Raw genomic sequence first — 24,313 nt, 5'->3', positions numbered from 1 at the left:
GTTTCCATAATTGATTCTTCTGATGTTTTCCCGTTTATCTGCTTTGTCACAAATTGTCTATAATCTGTAAAATGTGAAATGCATAGAAACAATCTGTATAAATATGTACAATGCATAGAAATAAAAGTTTTGACTTTTAATTTTGCACTTTAAAAATAAAATAAGTGTACATGTTTACCCAGAAGACATGTAAGTGAAGAGCTGATATGAACTGAAAAAGGTGTAAAGAGTGTGAACGTTAATTAATTATGTATTTAAGGTAAGCACATGCTATGAAGTTAGTCTATTTATTAAAAACATGTTTAAAATATTTTTTTCTAACACGTGTGTAGCAAAATACAATTTTGACATGTTGTAAAAATAAATAATTAAATAAATAACAGAATTGCCCACTGATGAACACTGTTAATTAAATAAAACAGCGAGAGTGTGAAAAGTGTTCAAAGTGTCTAAACGCTGATCCATAGTTGAACAAACAAATACCCCCCAAAAATTAAAATACTATCACTATGCAATATTAATATGAGTGTGTGTTTTATTAATATAAATGTGTGTTTGATTGTTTATGTATTTATTTATTTTTTAATTATTGTTTCGGTCCACACACACACACACTTTAGTCATTGTGGCTTTTATTTTGGACAAAAACATTAAAAAGCTTTCGTTAGGGGTCGCTATCTTCACGCTCCTCTAAAAGCAACGCGACACTGTGGTCACGTGGTATGACCGAGTAGGACGGCCATCTTCCCTAAAACACAAACAACAAGAGCGTACTAGACATCAACACGCAACGACCGTTGGTGAGGGAGAGAGAGCAAAAAACTGTCAAAAAACGGAACGCGATTCTCGAGGAGGAGCACAGAACACAAACAACTGCACATGCATCCAAAGTGAAGATCGTCGAGTTTGACGGGGCGACTGGACAGTGAAATCGCATCGACAGCTCCAGAAATACGGTCAGCAACTGTGTGCCTCTCTCCTTGAATGTCTGAAGCGTTAATGGCAGATGGGTGTTGCATTAAGTTTCATGCAAACTTGGAAGGGGAAGGGCAGCGTGTGTGCGAACAGCGAATGAATTGTAGCGCATTAAGCGGCCAGCGCTTGCGCGTAGTGAGGCTTTTGTATGTTTGCTAAGGCAGCTGTGGCCGTGGGTTGAAGGCCAAGGGAAGCAGCGGAGTGGAGTTTGGAGGGGCGCCGGGTGCGCAGGGAGGGGGAGTGTGCAGGCAACGCACGCACGCACGCGCGCGCATGCACACTCCCCCTCCCTGTGCACGCGACGCCCCTCAAGACTCCTCCAATCAATAATAAAACGACACCGAGTTGCTTCGATGCTCATTTTCATTCCACGCGATAAATATTAAACGCAGCGTATGTTACGAAATGTATGTTTCTGGGAGTACGTTAATGCGTCGAGCGCGAGGACACATCGAATAGAAAAGGCCTAATGGCGAGTACTTAGTTGTAGCTGCGTCCCATTCTTGAACGACTCGTTCATTTGAATCGGATCTTTTCAGTGAATCGATTGAACCTCTGACTCACTGAATCGCAAACTGTCCGATTCGTAACGAGTCGAGAATCACGAGGAAGAGCATTTGGAGTGAATCGAGAATTTTGCTCAAGTAAGTTGTTTAACTTTTTCCGAAGTCAAGTTGCTATAAAAATACTTAATTGAATAGCGTAATCGTTTCAAATAAAGTGTACTGGAAATATGTTACCCTGTGGACCACTAAACCAGTCATAAGGGTCCATGAAAAGTCCTGAAAGCTGAATAAATACGCTTTCCATTGATGTATGGTTTGTTAGGATCAGACAATATTTGGCTGAGACCACTATTTGAAAATCTGGAATCTGAGAGTGCAAAAAAAAAAATCGAAATATTGAGAAAATCGCCTTTAAAGTTGTCCAAATGAAGTTCTTAGCAATGCATATTACTTATCAAAAATTACTAAATATATTATATTAAATTTACAAAATATCTTCATGGAACATGATCTTTACTTAATATCCTAATGAGTTTTGGCATGAAAGAAAAATTGGTCATTTAGACCCATACAATGTATTGGCTATTGCTATAAATATACTCCAGCAACTTGAGACTGGTTTTGTGGTCCAGGGTCACATATGCACTCAGTGTTTCCCCTATAAATGTTTCCAGCAGCGGTGCTGTTACGTGCCGGAGGTTGTTACCAAGCCGCTCGCGGGGGGTCCGAGGGCATGCACCCCCGGAAGATTTGTTTTTTTTTAATAACCCCTTAAACCATGACTTCTGGCAAGTTTTGTGGATCGAAATGCACATTTTGAGACCTACAAACTTGACACACCATCAACAGAAGGCATGATTATTGCAGCACGTACCTTGAACTGGTCACAAACAAGATTAGGACAGGATTATTCATGTTTTTCTTTTGTGTTAATTTTCAGCTGTAAGGTAGAAATAGATAGTGGAAAAATGAAACGGCACAACCCAGAAAAAAGATTATTTACAATTTATTGAAAATTGTATCCTAATATCAAGGGCCACACCCAATCTGTGAGCACTTAATTTTTCTGGGCTTTTCATAGAAGATTCATATCATGTAGGGTGTCATATCAGGTGAGTTTTTATTGATCGGATGTTGGGTTATTTTTTTGTGAAAAAAGGTATGTAGCAGGTATCTGCATGAAGAGATTTCAGTGTGCCTGGAGCTGTAGATATACAGAAATCACGTCAATATGTCTTAATGAATGAATAATGGATCTGATTAAAATCACCCTATTCAGTGTGGAAAAGTCACGCTCACAGTTCACACTGGAGATTGGTATGCCACAGGATTTCACCCATTTGAAAAATGAATGGTATTTTCAATACCAGTGAAAATTCACGGTTTTCGGTACCAATTTCGCAGTTCGCTTTCTCCTTTCCACAAGCGCTTGCTCGCTCTCCCGTGGCGTCTGTCGTTGCTATGCAACCATGAACAGAGGAGCGCAAAACGAGAGTGCCGCGTCGCTTTCCGCGCGCCCACATTTGAAATATTTGCATATGAACGTGAATGTGAACGGCCCCTTATGGCAACGTGACATTAGCCTAATCAAAAATAATTTCCATTTGTGGCTCTTTCCTCCTTTCTTGTCAACAAGTGGATTCAGAGCCATCGCATTAGCAGCGCCGCCGGTCGCCATGTTTGTGTTTTTAGGTATGTAAGTGAATGCCGTGATATTACTGATCATGTGAAGATTTTTCAGCGGCGGCGCTGCGCTTGTTAAAGACCCAGGCTCCCCCAGTGATTACTATTTATTCTCAACGATTTGGTCTGTTGCTTAGATATTTTTGTTGCTATGACATCTGTGGGTGCTGTTGATTAAACCCCTGGGATGTTTCTTTTCCATCTCCATGCTATCCTGATTGCAATAACTCTTCTAGTTGTGTAGTGCAGATGCCAATCTAGAAAGATTTTCGCTTAAATCTATCTGCAAAACACACGTTATGCACACTTGCCCTTTCCAAAATATAGTGTTCTTTTTTACTATGTGTTTTCAAAGGCACAGTTTGTTTGTGGTCTTGTTTCTTCAAGAAACTATCTTTCAGAATATTTTAAAAAGGAGAGAGGTTATTTTCATGTACGCTTGGCCTTTAAATTAATAGGATACTATTACAGGAGAATGTCGGGCACTGCAGGGTTGTTATACTTAACTAAAGCTAGAATTAAAACTTGTAAAACATTTTTCTTCATTGAAATAAAGCTGAAATAAAATAAAAACCTTAAACTCATTCTGTTTAGTTGCCAAGGAAGCATTTCTTATTTTCATTTAAATTTGAAGCACTACAATTACTAACTGGCAATAAAAAAATAAAATTAAATGTAATTCAGAATATTAATAAAATCTATAAAGGCTATATATAATACTGAAATAACACGAGTGCCCCCTTTTCTCAGTTTTAATAGCTTCAGTTATAGCACTTGCATTTAGTCCACAATGTTTTATAGTTTTATGTGGTCATTTCTTGTTTTCTCCTGCAGATAAAGGAGGGAGAGGGATTGTCGGCGTGAGGAGGGGGTCACCAGCTGGGACCTGGTCCACACAGCATTGCCAGTACAACAGAAAGAGTTAGAAAGACACACACAAATAGTGAAAGAGAGAAGCTTATTGGGGTCATAACTGCTTGTGGCAGCTGTATTATCAACAAGTTTGGCTCTTTTTCGTCTCTTTGTCTGTTTTGTTTGTTTCCTGTAGTCGATCGACTTCAGACGTCAGTATCAAAGTTCTGCAGTTTTTGCAGTCCAGCAGGTATTACTCATTTTAGGGGGTTTTGATTTATTTTTTTGTTTTCCATTTGTTTTCATCGGCTGTGAACAAGAGAGCTCTTGCCGTGTCTGACCTTTTGTATTTCTGCTCTCATGCACACACGCCCTGGATAAGGCAGCTATAACCCTACTCTCTCTTAAGTTGGCTACTTTGAAACATACACGCATATACATACATACACACACCTTTCAGCCCTCTCACCCAGACCTGGTCCAGCCTAGTCTTGCCTGCGCCACTCTCCCGGACAGGGTAAGAATAACACATGAACTGCTGTATATACAGATATGTCTGTCAGTTGTGTGTGCATTACACTGCAATGTAATAAAAGAATCTGTGTGTGCTAAAGAACAAAAGTATGCTTGCAGCATGTTTCAGTGTGTTGCATACTCTTATTGAGGTATTTCTGTTTGTAGACTTTCACCTCTGAGAAGGAAGGAAGAATATGACTGCTGAAACACTTAACTTTGGCCCAGAATGGTAAAATCCTTTCCTTTCAATTTCTGTGTCTCCTTCTCTTGTCAGATCTCCCTTCCTTTTCTTTCTTCTCATTTCCTTGTAAATTTTTTTTTTTGTCCTTTGACCGATTTTCTCTGTTCCATTATTTGTCACAGTCAGAGAAATTAAATGCAAGAAGTAATGTTAGTATCTCACTACGTTTTCCTATAATAAGCTACTTTAGGCAAAGGGATAAGTGTTATTTTTTGCCATGTTGTTTTGCATGTGTAGCTCTGAGGCGATAGTCAAGCACTCTCATAGAATGTCTTTTCGCTCATACACTAGCGCTCAAAAGATTGGGGTCGTTAAGATGTTTTTTTTTTTTAAATTTTAAATAAATTAATACTTTTATTCAGCAAGGTAGCATTAAATTGATCAGAAGTGACAGTTCTTTTTACTTTTTCCAAAAATCCTGAAAGAGAAATCAGTTTCCTCAAATATTTAGCATTACAGATGTTTTCAGCACTAATACTAATAATATTAAATGTTTTCTTTAGCACCAAATCAGCATATTAGAATGATTTTTGAAAGATCATGTGACCCTGAAGACTGGAGTAATGGCTGCTGAAAATTATGGGAATAAATTACATTTTAAAATATATATTAAAACAGAAATCAGTTACTTTAAATTGCAATAACATTTCACAATATTACAGTTTTTACCGTTTTTGATCAAATAAATGCAGGTTTAGTAAGCATAAGAGACATCTTACAAAAAATTTAATCTTACTGAACCCAAACTTTAGGTCGGTAGTATGTGTTGTATTGGAAATCCTAGATATGTTTTTTTAAACGGTAAAATATTTTGTTAATCACTGCTACAAAATCTTGAAAAAACAATATTATCTTTTGTCACATTGCCCAAAGCTCTGTTTTTGAAAATATATTTCCTTCCTAAATCTCTTCAGTGCAGTGAGCTTCAAAACAGCATCTTACCATTCAGTTTATTCAATTTAAAGGATTTTTTTTTTTCTGCAATACTCTCTGATTTTACCATGTTTCTGTAAGGTTCTGACATGTACAATGCAGGGGTGGTATGTTTCCTCAAAGCCTTCTTCATCAGCTTATCTTAGCAGGGTATTATTTATGTAAAGTTTACAAAGCCACCCACAGCTCTGAAACTCCTTTTCCACCAACAAGGTACCTCAGTCGGTGCTGTTTCACATGTTTCCGCTGCTGAAAAGTGGTTTCATTCAGGAAAAACAACTTTGCACTGGCCCCTAAAGGCTGCTGGGCTCGAACCAGGAACCACTAACGTCAGATGCCAGGGGCGAGACAATGTCAGCACCAAGGAAAGTTGTCAAAACAACAATAACTCTGGTGATTTTGACACCCAACAAAACCAGATCATTCCCAGTATAATCAGCAAGTTATTTACACAATAAGCACAGATTCTATATACAGTATCTGACAGCAACTCCAGCCCCTTGATTTTCCTGTCTGCCTAAAATTAAATATTGTATAAGTATATACACTACTATATACACTACTGCTCCAAAATGTTTTTTTGTTTTTTTTAAGTAAAAGTATTTTCAAATTTATTCTTGTGATGGCATTACTCCAGTCTTCAGTGTCACATGATTCTTAAGAAATCATTCTAATATGCTTATGTGCTGCTTGAAAACATTTTGTAATATTATCAATGTATTAACAGTTGCGCTGCTAAATATTTTTGTGGAAAATTACTTTTTTTCAGGTCATTTATTTGAAATATTTTGTAACGTTCTAAAGGTCTATGTTGTTATTTTTGATCAATTTAATTCATCCTTGCTGAATAAAATTAATTTCTGTAAAACAAATTACTGTCCCAACATTTTTTTGACCAGTAGTGTGTATGTAAATTGGTTGATATGGATTTATTGGGCATAACTTCTAGCTTTTTTAGTTCTTAAGAGTGTTTCCCCTACCCAAGCATTAGCCCAAGCTTCAGCACCATTTCCTTGGAAAAAAGGAGTGAGTGATCCTAAATAAAGGAGGATGTAGAGTCGACATTGATAGGGCTGTCCTTGAATGGTAGCCAGAGTTAGAGCATTTCTCAATGACTCATTCACATTGTTGCAGCTGTATCTCTTTTGATCTGATTTTCTTCTCTCTCTCAGGCTCCGTGCACTTTCCAGTGGAGGCAGTGTGTCTTCCCCTCCTGCCTCTCCTGCTATGCCAAAGTACAAGTTGGCCGAGTACCGTTATGGCCGAGAGGAGATGCTAGCACTTTATGTCAAAGACAACAAGGTGGGAAAATGCCTAAAAAGAAATTCTGGGCTGTGTTGGTCTATTTTTAAGTCTAGGTGATATCCAAGCATTCAGTTTGCAATAATTGTACCAACACCTTCACCGCTTGACAATGACATTAGACACAAAAAAGTGCTTTTTTTTTGTCCAAGTGATCTGCCTGTAATTGGGCATTTTCAGATTATTTGCATCAGTTGTTCATGTCTGCTTGGTCAATTTCAATCTACTGACAGCTGTGTTAGTTAATAATAAACTGTGTTAGTTAATACGTCTTCATCTTAATTGCTGGTGGTAAATTATGTTGTACATTGGCTGTCGGTTGCTCTGGTCTTTAGTATCTACATCAGCCATTGGGAAAACCCATATTGGTCAGTCTTTTTTGTTTTGTTTTGTTTAAGTCTGTAATAACCCTCATGTTGCTCAAAACAAGTTTTTGTTCTGTGGAACTCCATACTGATTTGTCTTTGTGCATACAGTGGAAGTTGTAACACTACATACAAGTATAGAATTAAAGATGTTTATGCCATTAATGACTTAAAATTAAGGTCAGTTTTTGAGACAAAGCTTTAAATGTTACTCAATTTTATGGCCTACTTCTCTGTTCACATCCACTAAATGGAAAAGAGCAGCCTGGACATTTAGCAAAATAACTTTTTTTTTTTTTTTGGTTGAAGGTGCTGTATGTAGGATTGACTAGGTATTGCAGTCCAAATTCAAAAATATTGGAGAGGGTTTTTTTTCCACCCGGCACCTCCTCCTCAGACTTGAGGCACACGCAGGTTGCCAGATTAATGACACCAACGGGAACGAGCACACATGGCGGTGAATGGCAACCCAGGGTGCCGAAATACAATTGGGGAAACTGGCAGTGGGCGGCTTTCAGAAACCAAAACACATACAGACATTCCAGCCCGGAATGCACATTTTCAAAGGAGAATTTCTGACTAGCATTGTTTTTCAAATAAACAAGTATGTTAGCATGTTTCTTAAATATCTGCAAACATATTAAGGTATTTTTATGCTTTAGTAGAGTCAAAATCATACATGCAGCACCTTTGATTCCAAAGTACAAACCTGAGTATTTTGAGTGACATTAGGTGAGTTGATTATCACACAATTTTCATTTTTGGGTGAACAATTTTTTTACTATTAAAAATTAAATTTTAATTATTAGATGTTTAGACAGTTAATCTTTCTGTGATTCTTGTAGAATACAAAAATTGTGTTTGTAAATGTCACTCTGTAAGTGTTTTGTGTGCTCAGCAAGTGCTGAGGGACCTTTAGCAGGTCCCTTAATGGACGTCTTTTGTGGTATTCACATGGCCTGAGGTTTAACACGCGTATGTGTGTCTAGTACATGTTTCCACTGGTCGACTTTAAAATGCAAAAAAATTCTTACCAGTACTGACACAAGTCATAAAGGTTTCCACGGGCAACAGTGGCGGCAGAGCTCTGTTGCAACAAAAATAGACTATAGAAACTGTGCCCTAAGATAATGATTCACCATGTTTTGTTTTTTTTGCAGAAGAAATATTCAGTGTGCACTAATCAAGCATGGATATTTGTTGTGATTACAATTTCATTGTGTTGGAAAAGTGTTTTCAAGAAATCTAAAAATCCCCATGTAGGACCGTTATTGTGGAAAAATACAAATCTAAAACTGCTTTGAAAAGAGAACCTGAGATGTTTTGATTTTTTTTCTATATAGGCAAAGTGATTTGATTGTTACTTCTAAAAGTTGACCGGTTAATGTCTGTTCTAGGAAGCCACGTCAGCACTGTGCAAACTTAACCCTTGAATAGTCACCGTTCCTTAGGGCACAAATAACTCCAAGAGTGATTTCTATTTGAAAGTCAGCATTACTTTTGAACATTTGACCATTTTATGTATGCTACTGTTGAAAAGTATTTGTACAGTCTGATTTTTTTTTGTTAACACAAATATTTTAAGTAAATGTTGTCCTTTTGAACTTTCTATTTATCAAAGAATCCTTTTAGGTTTTCACAAAAATATTAAGCAGCACAACTGTTTTCAGTATTGGTAATAATAAAAATGTTTCTTGAGCAGCAAATCAACATATTAGATTGATTTCTGATAGATTGTATGACACTGAAGACTAGTAATGGCTGCTGAACGTTCAGCTTTGCCATCATAGGATAGAATAAATAAAATGCTAAAATATATTCATATAGAAAAGTTCCTTTATGATGTTTCGCAATATTACTGATTTTACTGTATTTGTGGTCAGATTCAACTTGAGTGGGCAGACCTGAGTAAAAGAGACTTCAGAAACATAAAGAAAAAGGAAGGGACATTAGTAAAGGGATTAATTTGCTCAATTTGTGTAGCATCCCCTTTGATGCAGTGCCCTTATAAGGGTGTAAAAATGCCTTTTGGAATTTACCCAAAATGTGCTGTACAAAATATTTGAGAAGAATGTTGATGGGTTAAACCAGACTCAGATCAGCACAGTCCAGACTTTTTGTGTATTTAAAATGTTTCTCTTTCCAGATGTAAATTTCCTGATTTTGAGTCCCATCATTTGTAACTGTAGAGTGAGTCACTGTCTTGTGTGTGTTTTCAGGTCCCTGAAGAAATGCAGGATAAAGAGTTTGCTGCTATTCTGCAGGATGAGCCTCAACAGCCACTGGCACTGTTGCCTCTCACTGAAGAGGAGCAGGTGAGACGCTCACACTTACTCATCTGGCATTCTGAGCTTGGGGCTGATTAGACATGCATCACACACACACACACACACACACACATTATCCTGTGAAAGTAATCTGAGGTGGGGCAAGCACATTCTTCAGAAACCGTAAACACCTTTGGCAGTACAATTATTGTTATCTCCACTGATTTTGTGGTTTTTGGTGTGGTACTGGTTTTACTTCTCATGTGTTTTTTTTTCTCTTTACAGAGGAACTTCTCCATGTCTGTCAACAGTGTGGCTGTGCTGAGGCTTATGGGTAAGGGGGGCGGGGCCGCCCCCGCTGGGGTGAACCGAGGCAGAGGCAGTGTGAGAGGCGGTCGAGGCAAGTTGATCTATTTATGCGTACATGAGTGTAAATTATTAATGTATTGGCGAGGATGCTGAAGTTTGTCACACTGTGTGTTTAGGTCGAGGAAGAGGAGAGGGCAGTTTCTACCAAAGAAGCAGTGAGGAAGTAGAGGGCGGTTTTGGTCGTAGCGTTCGAGAGATCCATCGCAGTCAGAGCTGGGATGACAGGTATTCTCAATTGTTTTGTTTTGTTTTATTGTAAGTCATTTAAAAAATCATTTGATTACATTTTTTTGTTGTATTTTCCCTATTGCGGTCTCAGTTTGTTGCTTTAGCTCTTGTCTCAATAAATATAAAATCATTTTATCAGTATACAAACTAGATTTGGATGGCTGTTGAGGCTGTCTAAATAAACCCTGGTCTCTTTTCATTCTACAGAAGTGAGAGACGTTTTGAGAAACCTCTGCGGAGGGAAGGTGTGCGTCTGAGTTTCGAGGAGGGGGGTCCGGGTGCCAGAAAGGAGTTCATGCGCTCTGATAGCGGTAACTGGCGCACACTGAGAGAGGAGCAGGAGGAGGAGGACACAGGAGAGACTGGTGGCAGCTGGAGACTCACCGGCTCACGAAGAGAAGGTAACACAGTAGACATTTACACTTGCCATATAAAAGGAATAGTTCACCCCCCCCCCCCCCCCCCCCCCCAAAAAAAAATATATTTTATTTAATTTTATTACGCCACTAATTAATATTAGATGTAAACAACCATCTCTTTTGGCTGAGCACTTTTTAGTGGATTACTTGAGGGGGTACCATGAGTAAATGGAGCTTGAGGTTTGTTAAACATACATTCAAAAGTTTGGGGTCAGTAAGAGAAAAAAATATTCAAGGATGCATTACATTCATAAAATGACAGAAAAATACATTTATAATGATAGAAAAGAAAACGTTCCTCAAATATTTAGCAGCTCAATTGTCTTGAACGCTGATAATGAGATGTTTTTTGAGCAGCAAATCAGCATATTAGTATGATTTCTGAAGGATTATGTGGCACTGAAGACTGGAATAATGACTGCTGAAAATAAAAGATATTAAAATAAAATAAATTCTATTAAATAATATTTCTGTTTTACTGTATTTTACCACCCTCAAACTTTTAAACATTAGTGTATGAACTTATGCTGCTTTTTCCTAGATGGTGGTCCTCGCTCGGCCGGTTGGCGTGAACACTCTGGACCTGGTGAAGTTCGCCGCAGGAAGTTTGACTTTGACTTCCGGGATGGAGGGAGTGAGGGAGGCAGACGAAGAGCAGGCAGCGAAGGAGCAGAGGAGGAGAGAGATGGTCTGCCAGAGTGGTGCACAGATGAGGAAGATGGAGAAATGGGAACCTTTGATTCTTCTGGAGCGTTTATGTCTATCAAGGTGAGACCATAAGATCTAGTCTCTATTGATTTATTATCTGGTTTATAAAATGGTTTTCTTTTCTTTACATTTGTCAACTTTTCTTTTGTCTTAGAAGGGCCCGAAAGATCCCATTCCAGAAGAGGAGTTTGAGTTCCAGGGGTTGGAGGATGAGGAAGAGGACGGTGCTAATCAAGAGAAGAAGAACGGTGTTGGTGCTGAAAAAAGCGAGAAAGGTGGGAACAAAAAATGGAAAAAAGTAGACTCTTAAAGCACAGTTCTTGCAAAAATGTATATGACTGCTTTTTGCGAGGAAAAGATGGAATTATTTTGTACACAATTACAATTTAAACACTGCTGTGAAGTTGTGTGTTTAAGCGCGTTTAATTAAAATATGATTTTAAACAAATACATTTTTATGGAAATCTCATCACTCTCTCTTTTCTCTTTCTACAGATGTTATTGACTCTGCTCCAGTGTCTGAAACTGAAGTGAAACCGGTCTCTCCTTCCCCTCCATCTCCTCTCCCTCAATCTCTTCCTGCGCCGGTCCCTGAGGCTGTACCCTCTACTGCCCCCTCTGGCCTGGAGGAGCCTCAGGCTGCCCCCTCCGTTCCCAACAAACTACCAAGTGAAGGTACCTTCTTTTTTCTTCTTAATTGATTTTTTCAATAGCTATGTAGATGGATGATGCTTCACAGTTGTATTATCTTTTCTGTAGTATTATCAGAGGCCATGTTAGATTTGAGCCCCAGTGCCTCCTCCAGTCTGCCTTCATCGCCTCCCTCTTCGTCCTCTGCTGCTACTGACCTCCCACCACCGGGGGGTGATATTGAGGATGATGAGGGCATGAAGCACCTGCAACAGGTACCACAGAAAATGAGTTCTGAGAGTAACAAGTAACTGCAGGCTTGAGCAATGGGCGTGGCGAAAGGTCTTAATGATTGGTCGACAAAGCTGTCTGTCAGGGTGTGGGGGTAGGGTTAGGGGTAGATTTTGTTGTACTGATTCACCTTTCGGAACGCCTCATTTCAGCACGCCCATTGCTCCAGTCTGCAGCTACCCCCGTCTCGAGAGTAACAGATAAAATAACATTTGGCTGAATTTAAAAGATGAAAGGTTCAGCTGCAAAAAAATTGGTCATTTTAAATGTGTTATAGTTATAATATCATCTGCATATATTGATCACATTGATTGTATTAGTAGACGCTCAGTATCCACCAACTTAGTGATGTCATTGTTAACTATTTCATATGTGCAAGGGTTAGCCAATCACAACAAGGCTATTTATATGTACAGTGTAGAATTGTAAAAACATCTGCTTAATTCCTAGTCAGAAAGAAGGTGGGAAAATTCTAGTCTATTTATATTTTTGATTATAATTATTTGTTGTACTAGACACCTGGTTATGGCTAAATTATTATTTATAATTTTTTATTTATAATATTCTTTTGATCTAGAAATGTGGATTAGCATTGAAATAAGAGTAAATTGACTAAACAAAAACTGAATTGAGTCAATTATTGTAATCTTTTTCATTGTAATAGCTCATTTATAATGCGCTGTTGTTTTTCTAGAAACTTGTATTAAGTATACTTTCTATAAAAAAAAAAATGCTACTAAAAGTGTAGAATATGTCTCCTGTTTAGATAAATTACATTGCTTATAGCACACTTTCATTCTTTTAGCGGAAAATATTTTTTTAATGGTGATTTATGTGTGTAGGAGGCAGAGAAGATGGTGGCAGCGCTCCAAGACACATCTCTAGAGGAAGAGTGTTTCACCCAGACTCTTCAGGAGAGCAGAAACACAGCCTCTGCTCTTCCTCTCTCCCATGACTCTGCTATGAAATGGTTTTACAAAGACCCGCAAGGAGAGATTCAGGGTACGCACCCATTCTCTCATAGGTGGTCAACTCATGCATACGGAGCAGTGCTTTGAGTATAGTCCGTTAATACTGTCTCTTTTGTCTGTTCGGTCTCTCTCAGGTCCTTTCAGTACAGTGGAGATGTGTGAATGGTTTCAAGCGGGGTATTTCGCCATGAACCTGCTTGTTAAACGTGGTTGTGATGAGGGATTTCAGCCGCTGGGAGAAGTCATTAAGATGTGGGGGCGTGTGCCATTCGCCCCTGGCCCCTCCCCTCCGCCCCTCCTGGTGAGGAAGCAAGCTGACCTTCGCCCTCACCCACCCCGGGGGGCAATCGTGAGTCTCTGGGTGGAAGGGTGAATGTTTGGGCATTATTTTCCATAGGGTTATTTGCATTCTGGGGAGTAAGCTTGTTTGTAAAGTTGTCTGTGTATCTCTGTGTGTATTTGTCTAAATTTGCATGTGTGTTCATGTGGAGTGTGTGCAGGGTGTCTTAAAGTACTAATATCTCCCTTTTCAAAATGTAAAACTATAAACATTTTGTATTTAGTAAAACAAAAAAAGTCTTTAATGCTTGTGTAGGTCCTAAACTTATTTACTGAAATGCTTTTATTATACTTTTACTAAAATAAATGCAGGGCTTAAAGTTCTCCGGCAGCGTGCAGCGTTCAGCTGTGGGGGAAAAACCCCCCAAAAAAGATAGTCCTACATTAAAAAAAAAACTTGTTGATATCACGTTCGAGCTCACGGGTTCACATACCAATGGTATGAGAGGAACACCGCTTTCACTCTCAACCAAAGTGACATTACTAGCCAGTCAGAAGTTTTTGCTCTTAGGCACGAGACACTCATAATAGTATCCAGAGCTGCAGCCCTGATGAGTGGAAAAGAAGCTGGGTCTCAAGCGCGACACACTGAAAAAGCTGCAAGGTGCAATGGTCAAAGATGTCACTCTAGTACATATTTACATAGAAAAGCTATTAAAAAAGCAGCGGAGCTTTGTAAACAGCTCATAGTAATCACGTCATCTCCATGAAAATTATATGATTGTCAAAACAAATTTACCGGGTTTTTTGAAAAGGTCCTGTTCACACATGATCTCTTAATGGTAACTTACCAGAAAAGACTGCATGTGTGAAAGGCGCTAAACTCTTCCTATATGCTGTTTGGGTTACTTAACTATCATCTCGGAAAATAGTGTGCATTATCTCACTAGATTTTTAATGTAAATCATTTATAAACCTATGCCAACACAGGATAATACATTCTATAAGTGATTTGTTGTACATCGCGATTTCAAAATAAGTTTAAACCCTCGCTCTGAGTTTGCATGTGAAATTAAATGGATTTAAACGTCGTTTAATCACGCTGTAAAGTGAAACAACACCAGGCCGTTGGCGCCCTCTGCTGGTAGGCTATTTGTTATAATAATGAATGTTATAATATAATAAATACAGTTGGTTATGTTCATATTATTAGTGTGTGGTTCAATAAAATCTAAATATAGTTATATTAAGGCCTCGTTTTCACTTAGGTCTAATTGTAGAAAAATATCAAATTACTTAATTGTCAAAATAATCAGATTACTTGATTACCAAAGTAATCGTTAGTTACAGCCCTAGATTAGTTAAAATATTTCAAAATACAACTGCATTGTTTTACTTTTTGTGATTCTGTCATTGAAAATTTCTTTAAAATAGTATTAAAATATCGTGAACCAAGTATCTGTATTTTGTCTCCTCTCGTGAGCTAAGTGCATTTTCACACCCCTAGTGTCGATAAGCAGTGATATAGCTCATCGTTTTCCAAGTGTATGATATAGCTTTCATTCTTCAGGTCTTAACTTTGCCATAGTATCTTTTCAAATGTTAAAGTGCATTCTTTGCATGTTCTGCGCTTTATTTGTACCATTTTGTTGTATTAGTTTATTAATTAGAATTTGAAAGATAATAATGATGTTGATTGATATGTGAGATCTCTGAATCTCTGAAAAAAGTTCAGGCTCAGGATTTTTATTTTTTTTGCTTTAACCCCTGTAAATGCTCTATGGTCTAACATTAGAAATCAAAGAAATTAGGATAGCTGTGAAGATTAGTAATTTTCCCATTTCTCTGTTAAAATTTAATTTTTATTATTATTATTAAATATTTTATTTTATTTTACAGTACAATAGTATTGCTACTTTGGAGCATTAAATGTAAAAGCTTACAAATCATTCTGCATTGTTGTAAATAACGTAAAATTTTGCAGTGTAAATTTTTGCTATAGATTGCATTTATCATACTGATTTAGAAGTGAATACTATTAAGCTAAAAAATATTCTTTTAAGCCATCTTAGAGAACATTATACATTTTTTTATTTTTTATTTTTGATGTGATGTTAAAATACCAGTATTTAATCACTAAATATGAAAAATATAAGAAATATTTAGTTTAGTTAATTATATTGCTGTTTTGCATAAATGTCTGTATGTCTTGCAAATAATTTCCTTAAACGTGGATATCATGTTTTTGTAAATGTGCTTATGCGCGTCTCTTCGAGTCTCTCTCATGAATGAATGCATCAGATAAATCACTCTGTCATGGGTTAATGTGTGATATTGACCTCTCTGTCTTTCAGGGTAATATAGATCAGGAGCGGCTGAAGAAGCAGCAGGAATTAGCTGCTGCCACGGCTCTTTACCAGCAACTCCAGCAACAGCAGCTGTTCCAGCTCATCAACAGGTGAGTTTGTGTTTGTGTGTCTTTTTGCAGTGTCACGGAGTATGCATAATGTATTTTAAGACTGCATTACGACCCTCTATGTGTGTTTTTTCTTGTAGATGTGGAGAGCAGGGTATGATGCCTTCGTTAAACAGGTCGATGTCAGTGCCAGATACAGGGTCCATGTGGGACATGCATACCTCAGCCTCACAGCCAGCAGGTGCACACACAAAACCCCTAAAAAGTCATCCTTTCTTTACTCACTTGCATCTGAAAATTAAACTTTTTCATGCTCTCTCTTTTCCTTGAACAGGCGGTGAGGCCAGTCTATGGGACTTAATGAATTCTTCAACTCAGGGTCCAATTCTAGAACAGCTTCAGAAGGTGAGAGTTGTCGCTGATGGCCTCTGCTGGTGATCTGAGGAAATGCACTGAACTCAAACTCCTGTTCTTATTGCATTGCACTGGATTGTGTTCCAGCTACATGAGAGAAGAGAAGCTGAACTCAGGGCCAAGCGTGAGGAAGAGGAAAGAAAACGGAGGGATGAAAAAAGGCGAGAAGAGCAGAAAAGGAGAGAGGAGGAGGAGCTTTACAGGCGCAAACAGGTATTATAGCTGTGTGCTAAAATTATATATATATTATCAGTATTTGTTTTTTAATCAAATAATAGTTATTTATTTGTGTACTTTTCTCTCTCGCACTCCATCTCTTTCTTCATATCTTGGTTTTTCTTTTTTCCAGCAGCAGGATTTGCTGATGAAGTTGCTCCAGCAGGCTCCACGCCAGGGTTCCTCAGGCTCCGGGTCGAGCTGGAGTGGAGGACCCATCCCAGGGCTGGGAAAGCAGACCAAGCCCCTCAACCTCCTGGATGTCCAGCAGGAGGCTGAAAGAATGCACAAACAACAGCACCGAGTCCAGCAGCAGCAGAGGGTAAGACACACGCACACACACACACACACTAACATCACTGGTGTGCAATCCTGAAAATCGAAGTAAATACATTGAGTGTCTCTCTCTACAGTGGGGTGATGCCTCTTCGTTGTGGGGAGCTACTGGATCTTTGGATGGAAAGGTGGGTGGTGGTGGCAGCCCCTCTGGAGGAGGAATGGGAGTCTGGGACGAGGCCCTCAAGAACCAGAGCACACTTCGCAACAACATGGGGCTGAAGAACAGCCGCAGCAGTCCCTCACTGAGGTAAACACAAACCACTAACAGCTTTTCAGTGGCATATACCAATATCTAAAGCAATAGCTTGTTTGCGGTCACGTTATTCTGATGACGTGCAAAATTCAGATGGAGGGCAGGAAGTGAAAAGCTGAAGGGATGAGATGGAGGAAAGACTGTACTGGTTTAGACACTATTACAAGAGAAAATTATAAACAGAAAATCACAACATATGTTATAAAGAGGAGCGATTTTTCAGCTAAATACTTGCCTGCCATCTAGGTGGTGGATATAGGCTAAGCAACTAACCCTGATTGCAAACAAGCTATTTCGAAAGTGAATTCCACATTTATGAGGGATGCGGGAATGGCGTGTCACATGTGCTTAGCTGTTTTTTTTATAATGATATACATAAAAATGTAAACGTGAACATATATGTTAATTTTAATATTAATATAGAATGACTTTTTTTTTTTTTTTTTTTTTTTGAGCAACTGGGATGGTGCCGCCCTGGGAGTTGGTGCCCTACACAAACTGCGTACTCTGCGTATAGGGAGCGGCGGTACTGACTAGGACTATGCTCAAACAATCCAAAGTGTTAATTCTAGCTTAACCGTTTGTGTGTGTTTCTACAGTGAACAGTACATGATGAGAAGCCGTAAACGCACTGAGGAGGAGGAGCGGCTGTTGAAGCTCCTGCAGGGGATGAAGTCTCAGGATGGCTTCACCACCTGGTGTGAACAGATGCTGCATGCGCTCAACACCTCTGCCAATAACTCCTCCTCTTCCCAGGATGGTAAGACATCTCTCTTTTAGGATTTGCACTCACCAAACTTTGTCTCATTTGGGTCGCTTTGTATTAAAAAATAATCTGAAATACAAATTCTCTTTTGAAAACATCTGCTGAAGCTGACGTCCCTCGGTTTATAAAAACAAACAGAAGACGTGTGTACAGTAAACGCACACTTGTTGGCCTAGCAGGCCCGAGAGTTTCTAATGCAAAAATGTGATCGTGAGTTTGTGTTCACAGTGCCTACCATTGTGGCGTACCTGAAGGAGGTGGAGTCCCCGTATGAGGTCTTGAACTTTATCTGCTCCTACCTGGGCGACACTGTCGAAGCCAAAGAGTTCGCCAGACAGTTCCTGGAGCGCCGTGCCAAACAGAAAGCTAACCACCAGAGACAGCAGCAGCAGGTGTGTATGACCAGAAGATATAGTCATTGTGTGGGGCTGTTTGCCTGCTCCTAATAAAAACCTTGGTCCTCTCTTATAGCTCTCCAAAGAGATGGCTGGACTTAGCATGAACAACTTCCCTCTGCAGGTATGAGTAAAATTCTAAATCGACAGTGATTTATTTGACACAGAGGGCAGAACCAAGTCTTAGTTGTTGTTTATCAGATTTTGCCTCTCATTCTCACATTCTTTTGTCTGTTAGGATACTGTACGAGGAATGAACTCCAGTGCCCTGCAGTCAGTGTTCCAGGCAGTGCATTCTGGGAAGGGGGCTGTGGTCTATGATCAGGCAGCAAAGCTGAAGAAGAAACAGCCCACGATGCTGCACTCTGACCCAAGCATTTTAGGTAACCCATTTTCCTCTTGTACATGCAGCATGAGCAGAGTAGTCTGATTCCTGAACAAATGACTCCTGTCAGCTGGTTGTTTTTATTGAAGCAAAACAACCGTGTAGCACAATGGTTGTTTTTAGAAAACCTTTTAATTTTTAGTGAACTTTTGAAAAACAATGACATACTTTTAAGCGAATTAAACGCATACAATTTAGAACTTGCTGTGTTGTGCGTAAGTCTCGTGGCACTTAAATGGTATAATTTAAAAGTGGAATTGCATTTTTCCAAATATTTCTTGCTAAGAACCAGGGTTTGAATTTTTCTGAAACTAAATTTTGCTCTGGGATGAAATTCTCCGTTTAACTGTGAGAAGCTATTCAATAGTTTGGGGTTAGCAAGGTTTTTTTAAATACAAATATTTTTATTTGGCAGATGCATTTAATTCAAAAGTGACTGTGAACAGTTCAGATCAAATCTTTCAATTAAATGCTGTTCTTTACCCTTCAAATCAACAAAGAATTCTGAAATGCTGGCACAAAATATTAAGCAACACAACTGTTTTCAACTTTGATTATAAGAAATGTTTCTGGAGCACCAAATCAGCATATGATAATGATTTCTGAAGGCTCATGTAACACTGAAGACTGGAGTAATTACGCTGAGAATTCAGCTTTGCCATCACAGAATAAATTATATTTTAAATTGTTACTGTTTTTTTTTGTTTTGTTTTTGACCGAATAATGTCAGCCTTGGTGATCACAAGAAACTTCTTTCAAAAACAAATTCTTACCAACCCCAATCTTTTGAACGGTAGTGTACTTTTAATTCACTGTTGGCTGTTTGATTTGTTTGATCATTTGGTATGCATCCTCTAAAGAACTTCTACAAAAACGTTACTGGATTTGAAATTGAATTAGTTTTCCTTTCTCTGTCTGTATCTCTTTAGGGTACTCATTCCATGGTGGCCCTGATCGGTATGGTCTAAATGAGATGGAGATGGTGGAGGATTACTGAATCCACAGCAATAGCTACACGAGGCCTTTAAACCCGCGGGTCCACCTAATCAGACTCCGCAAGTCGAATGTGCACTGCTTTGAGGGCGAGGGGTTTGGGGATAAGCCAGGAGTAAGGTATCAGTTTAGGGGTGGGTGGGTTTTGCTCTGGGAATAGAAGAATGTAATTCAACAGGGAAAGGAACAGGTGTGAATTTATTTTTGTGTGTGTGTGTGTGTTTTTGGGGGATGGGGGGGGGGGGTGATAAAGTTCTGGCACTTACAGCATTAAGCACCTTACACTCAGACTAATGCACTTTATTAAGATAGAGGTTTTTTTCTTTTTCGAGAAGATTTACTTGTATATTTATGTGGTATGCTTCAGAAATGTTACCACATATGTATATGTATATGTGTGTGTGTGTGTGTGTGTGTGTATATACTGTGTGTGTGTTGAATCAGAACTGGAGTTTGTGCTGGGAGGAAATGGTGGACCATTGCGTGTTTCAGTACAGACATTATCAGAAAAACAAATCCTCTCTTTAAAGACAAACACTGTTGTTTTTTTATATACATATATAAAGTTTCTATTAAAAAACGTAAAGCTATTATAAAAAAAACTTTGATTATAAAACTTGAAGATTTGCACTCACATAAAATGCAAGTTAAAAAGATAAAAAAAAAAATGCGTTAGATATAATAGAGATGAATATTTTTGTGATTGTGTGCCTGTGTGTGTATGTCTATACACGCATGTTTGACCGAGACGAATGAGTGTGTGCGCATGAGCGTTTAAAACATACCAGTCTGCACAATGTATTTTTTTTAAATCGCTTGCTTAGACGTATGATCAAAAGAGGCCATTTCGTCATTCAGAGTAATTTTCTTTTTTTTTTTTCTTTTATGAACCGAATGTGTGAATGCTTGTGTACAAGAGGAACTGCGTGTATTACTCCTCTTGTAAATGTGCAGTATGTGAGCGAATGAATAAATGAAAGACCGACAGAGCGAGGGGGGCAACGGCACAACACATCCTCTTTCACCAGCCCTTCAGTTCCCCAACAAAGAAAGACCTCTAGATTCAAACACAAAAGCTTTAGCCCATTTTACACCAACCAGCACTCTTAGTTTTCATGGTGGGGAGTGCAAGAGACGTCTTTTCCTGCCTCATCTTTGCCTCTGTGAGGTTTAAGAACATGTCATTAGCATCATTGTTTTGTTTGTGTGTTGTTGAAGAGCTCAAACTTGTATACCTTTAGGAAATGGTTACTTGTGGTACGTACGATGCATCGCGCGCGCGCGCGTGTGTGTGGGTTTTTTTTTGTCCCCACATGTGTGCCTAAGAACTAAAGGGCGAATGATTAGACTTCATTGCTGCCATTGAGACATTATTTTTTAGCAAAGGGGCGTGGTTTCCTTTGGAAAGCTCCGCCCCCACATGCCTCCCATGATTATGAACCAAGAGCCTATCTCTGTACAGTTCTGTTGTAGCCTGGGGATGCTTGGATGGAAAAATGTTTGATATTTGGAGGGTGTGACCTAACATTGCCTTTCTGTCCACTCTTGCTCTCGAGTGACTGAGGTTTTGACTATTTCTGGCTGGAAAAAAAAAAAGATCGCAACAAACTGTGCAAGTGCACTCAGCGGTGCACAAAATGTTTGTATATTTTGTTACTTGTTCATCGTTGTTGTCGACGACAATGATGGTGATTTATTTTTTCTTTTAATGTTATATATGATTATATATGAATCTATGAATATAAACAAAGTATTGGACTACAAAGGAAGAGCACTTGGGGCTGCTACTTTTTTTGTTCGTTTTGAAATTTTTTTTTTTTTTTTTAGTTGCCACCATGTGAAGTGCATTTGTGTACTTTTTTCTTTCCTCCTTAAAAAAAACAAAATGTTGAATGTATTCCAAAAATGTAACGGTGTAGATGGAGTTGCTCAACACAGGATATTAAAGCGCAATCAGCAGGACATCATCAGGAGCAAAATCGAAAAGGCTACCACAAAAACACACTGCCTCTACAATCCTGTTCATATAGACTTTGACTTATGAAAATGAGAACTTAAGAGATATTCTATTCCATACTGGAGTTTTGGTTGTTTACAAACCGCACAGACATTTGTGGGTGCTTTTCCCCCTTTATTTTTGTGGTGATTGAATATGCGATTCTGCAGTTGAGAATCATTTTGTCGGGGGGGACTAATGGCATGATGTCAGACCCTTCCTTTGCATGTGGATATGAGCGCTGCCTATATAACTTGCTGACTGAAACAAACTTGGATCGCTGGAACACAAGTTTTGGAATTACATCAAAGATTTCTCCATGTACCTTTATCTTAAGGACAGGGTGTGTTTTTAAGAATCATAAAGGCGACCATATTTGTTTACGTTTGACTAATCTTTCTTTGTAATGGAATCAAATTGATCATCAAGACAGAAGAAATGCTTTATGTACCTGGAAAGAAGGCAAAAAACAAGACAGCACAGATGACCTCTTGGTACTGTAAGATGCATATTGAATGCTTTAACATGTTTCCCTTTTACCCAATCATTTTTTTTGGCTTGTGGATAATTTTGGATGGACATATCTGTGATGGATGTTGATGAGAAGAACAACAAAAGAACATATGACCTCAGATCTGCCAGATAATTCCTTGGACAGTGTGATTGTGTTTTATTATTTTTTTTTGTTGTATTTTTCTTTTTCCCCTCCTCTCTAAGGGGGGGACGGGGTGTCATGGCCATCATCTTCATAAAGACAACAAAGGGACTAGCACTGCCCTGATACCCTCACTATGCACTTTTCCTTTGCTTAAAACTGTGAGGAACTTTCACTTGGGCTCGGAGAGTGCAGACAGAACGCCCGCTTTCTGTCAGCAGATGGATGCTTCGAGAGATTTTGACGCCCTTGCATGAGACTCATTCTCCTTACGGTGGTTTTTCTCAGTCTGCTTGAGAACTCCATCACGCAAGCTTTACCGTGAATGGATAAGGGAAGTTTCGGACACATTGGGAGTTGTGGAAAAATCTTTGGAATTTTCCCATGGAGGATTTTCACTGAACAATGTTGATATATAAGACTATACGTACAGTCTCCAAACTTGGTTACAGTGTGGAGATTCAGAACAGATTCACTCAGTGTTCTCCGTTATGTAAAAAGGATTAAACCGCTCGGTCCAGGTTGCTAGCCAACACAATTTTTTTTTTTTGTGGACTTGAATTGATTATTTCATTGATGACTGACAAATACTTTTATTAGAAAAAAGACTGTAGGACAGTTGTTTTTTTTTTATTGGAGATAAAGAACCAATAAGCTCCAACAGCTCTATCGCCACCTGCTGACTGCATAGCTGAAGTTCACCTTTGGCTTGGAAGTGGTTACTATGACACAAGACCGTCTGTTTGGTAATGAACACCATTAATTTATTAATTCGTTTGTTTGGTTATAGGTTCATTCATTTATTGTTTGTTTAACTAACAAAAAAAGACTTGGCAACCCCCAGAACATCCTAGCCCAGGGGTGGGAAACGTTGATCCTGGAGGGTCCCTGCAGAGTTTAGCTCCAGCCCTAATCAAACATACCTGAAGCAGCTAATCAATGTCTTCCGGATGCAGTTAGGTATATTTTTCCTGGGTTTTTCAGGGTTGGAGTTAAACTCTGCAGGAGAGTGGCCCTCCAGGATTAACGTTCCCCACCCCTGTCCTAGCCAAAAAGAGTATTTTTTTAAGTTTGTACATTTTAAAAAAACACTTAGATCTCTTCAATGATGTGAAGCTCTTCATATTGTTTATTTTAAATCTTCCTTCTTTTCTCTGTTTTGATTAGATCTTTGCTGTTCCAGATCTTCAGACGAAGGCGGAGGCTCTCCAGTGCTTCGTTTTGCATCTCCACCTCCCCTTAACTCCTGTCCTCATCATTCAGAGAAAGGTCCCAAGGTCAGGGAGTTCAAACGGCACGTGAAATGATGACTGCAGGACAAGAACTAAAAGCCCCGGAAGAAGTGGAGGCCTGCAGTTTCATTGCACCATATTCGGACTACTCAGAGGAACATGTTTCCTTGCAAGGAGGAGGGAGTGAACTGTGAATGCTGGAACGGCGAACTATGAGATCTCGAATCTGCACAGAATAGTTCTGCTTGAGTGCAGCCAGGGTTAAACACCGCACACACATTAATAACTGAAATACACCTGCATACACACATCTAAATGAATTGTTGATCACACACACTCACTGACATGGCTTAACACAGTTCCACTACACTTCATCTCTGGCTGCCATGTAAATAATGTATATAACCCTAACCCTTTTCCCTTTCTCTGTTGGGTTTTTGTTTGATTTTTTTTTTTTCTCTCTCTTTTATGACATGCCTTAACAGTTCAGTTTTACCTATTAAGGCACACTTAAGATGAGTAAAACAAACAAAAAAAGTGTTAACAGTCAGCGAGACTAGCTCTGTGACACAATAGCGTGTGATTTTATTTAAGAAACCCTTGAAAAATTGTTTATGAACCTCCGAAATTATTTAAATAACCTTACAAATGATCCCCACAAAAGATGTGTAATTAATTTTTGCTTGTAACTAGGCAAGTATGATGATGCACCCTAATG

General features: G+C 38.8%; 1 protein-coding gene across 3 annotated transcripts; it reads left to right on the top strand.

Annotated features, from left to right (window-relative positions):
- The first annotated feature begins 706 nt into the window (after positions 1 to 706).
- Positions 707 to 21,474, top strand: LOC306880234 (GRB10-interacting GYF protein 1-like). 3 transcript variants are annotated; one of them, XM_079433614.1, is made up of 25 exons: positions 707 to 956; positions 3,999 to 4,533; positions 4,698 to 4,761; positions 6,879 to 7,008; positions 9,593 to 9,688; positions 9,926 to 10,040; positions 10,126 to 10,234; positions 10,445 to 10,638; positions 11,198 to 11,424; positions 11,519 to 11,639; positions 11,860 to 12,039; positions 12,124 to 12,269; positions 13,128 to 13,287; positions 13,391 to 13,557; positions 15,890 to 15,993; positions 16,092 to 16,192; positions 16,286 to 16,356; positions 16,453 to 16,578; positions 16,715 to 16,903; positions 16,995 to 17,167; positions 17,773 to 17,933; positions 18,168 to 18,331; positions 18,411 to 18,458; positions 18,573 to 18,717; positions 19,649 to 21,474. In XM_079433614.1, the coding sequence occupies exons 3-25, from the start codon at positions 4,727 to 4,729 to the stop codon at positions 19,714 to 19,716; spliced, it is 3,030 nt and encodes a 1,009-aa protein (XP_079289740.1). In that variant the 5' UTR covers positions 707 to 956; positions 3,999 to 4,533; positions 4,698 to 4,726; the 3' UTR covers positions 19,717 to 21,474. The 3 variants fall into 3 exon arrangements, with proteins under 3 accessions (XP_079289740.1, XP_079289739.1, XP_079289738.1); XM_079433613.1 differs by having other exon boundaries at positions 13,391 to 13,605; positions 16,718 to 16,903; XM_079433612.1 differs by having other exon boundaries at positions 13,391 to 13,605.
- The last annotated feature ends 2,839 nt before the right edge of the window (positions 21,475 to 24,313 follow it).

This window comes from Barbus barbus (genome assembly GCF_936440315.1).
Source record: "Barbus barbus genome assembly, chromosome: 2".
Taxonomy (NCBI): domain Eukaryota; kingdom Metazoa; phylum Chordata; class Actinopteri; order Cypriniformes; family Cyprinidae; genus Barbus; species Barbus barbus.
This window is presented reverse-complemented; position numbering and strand designations above follow the sequence as displayed.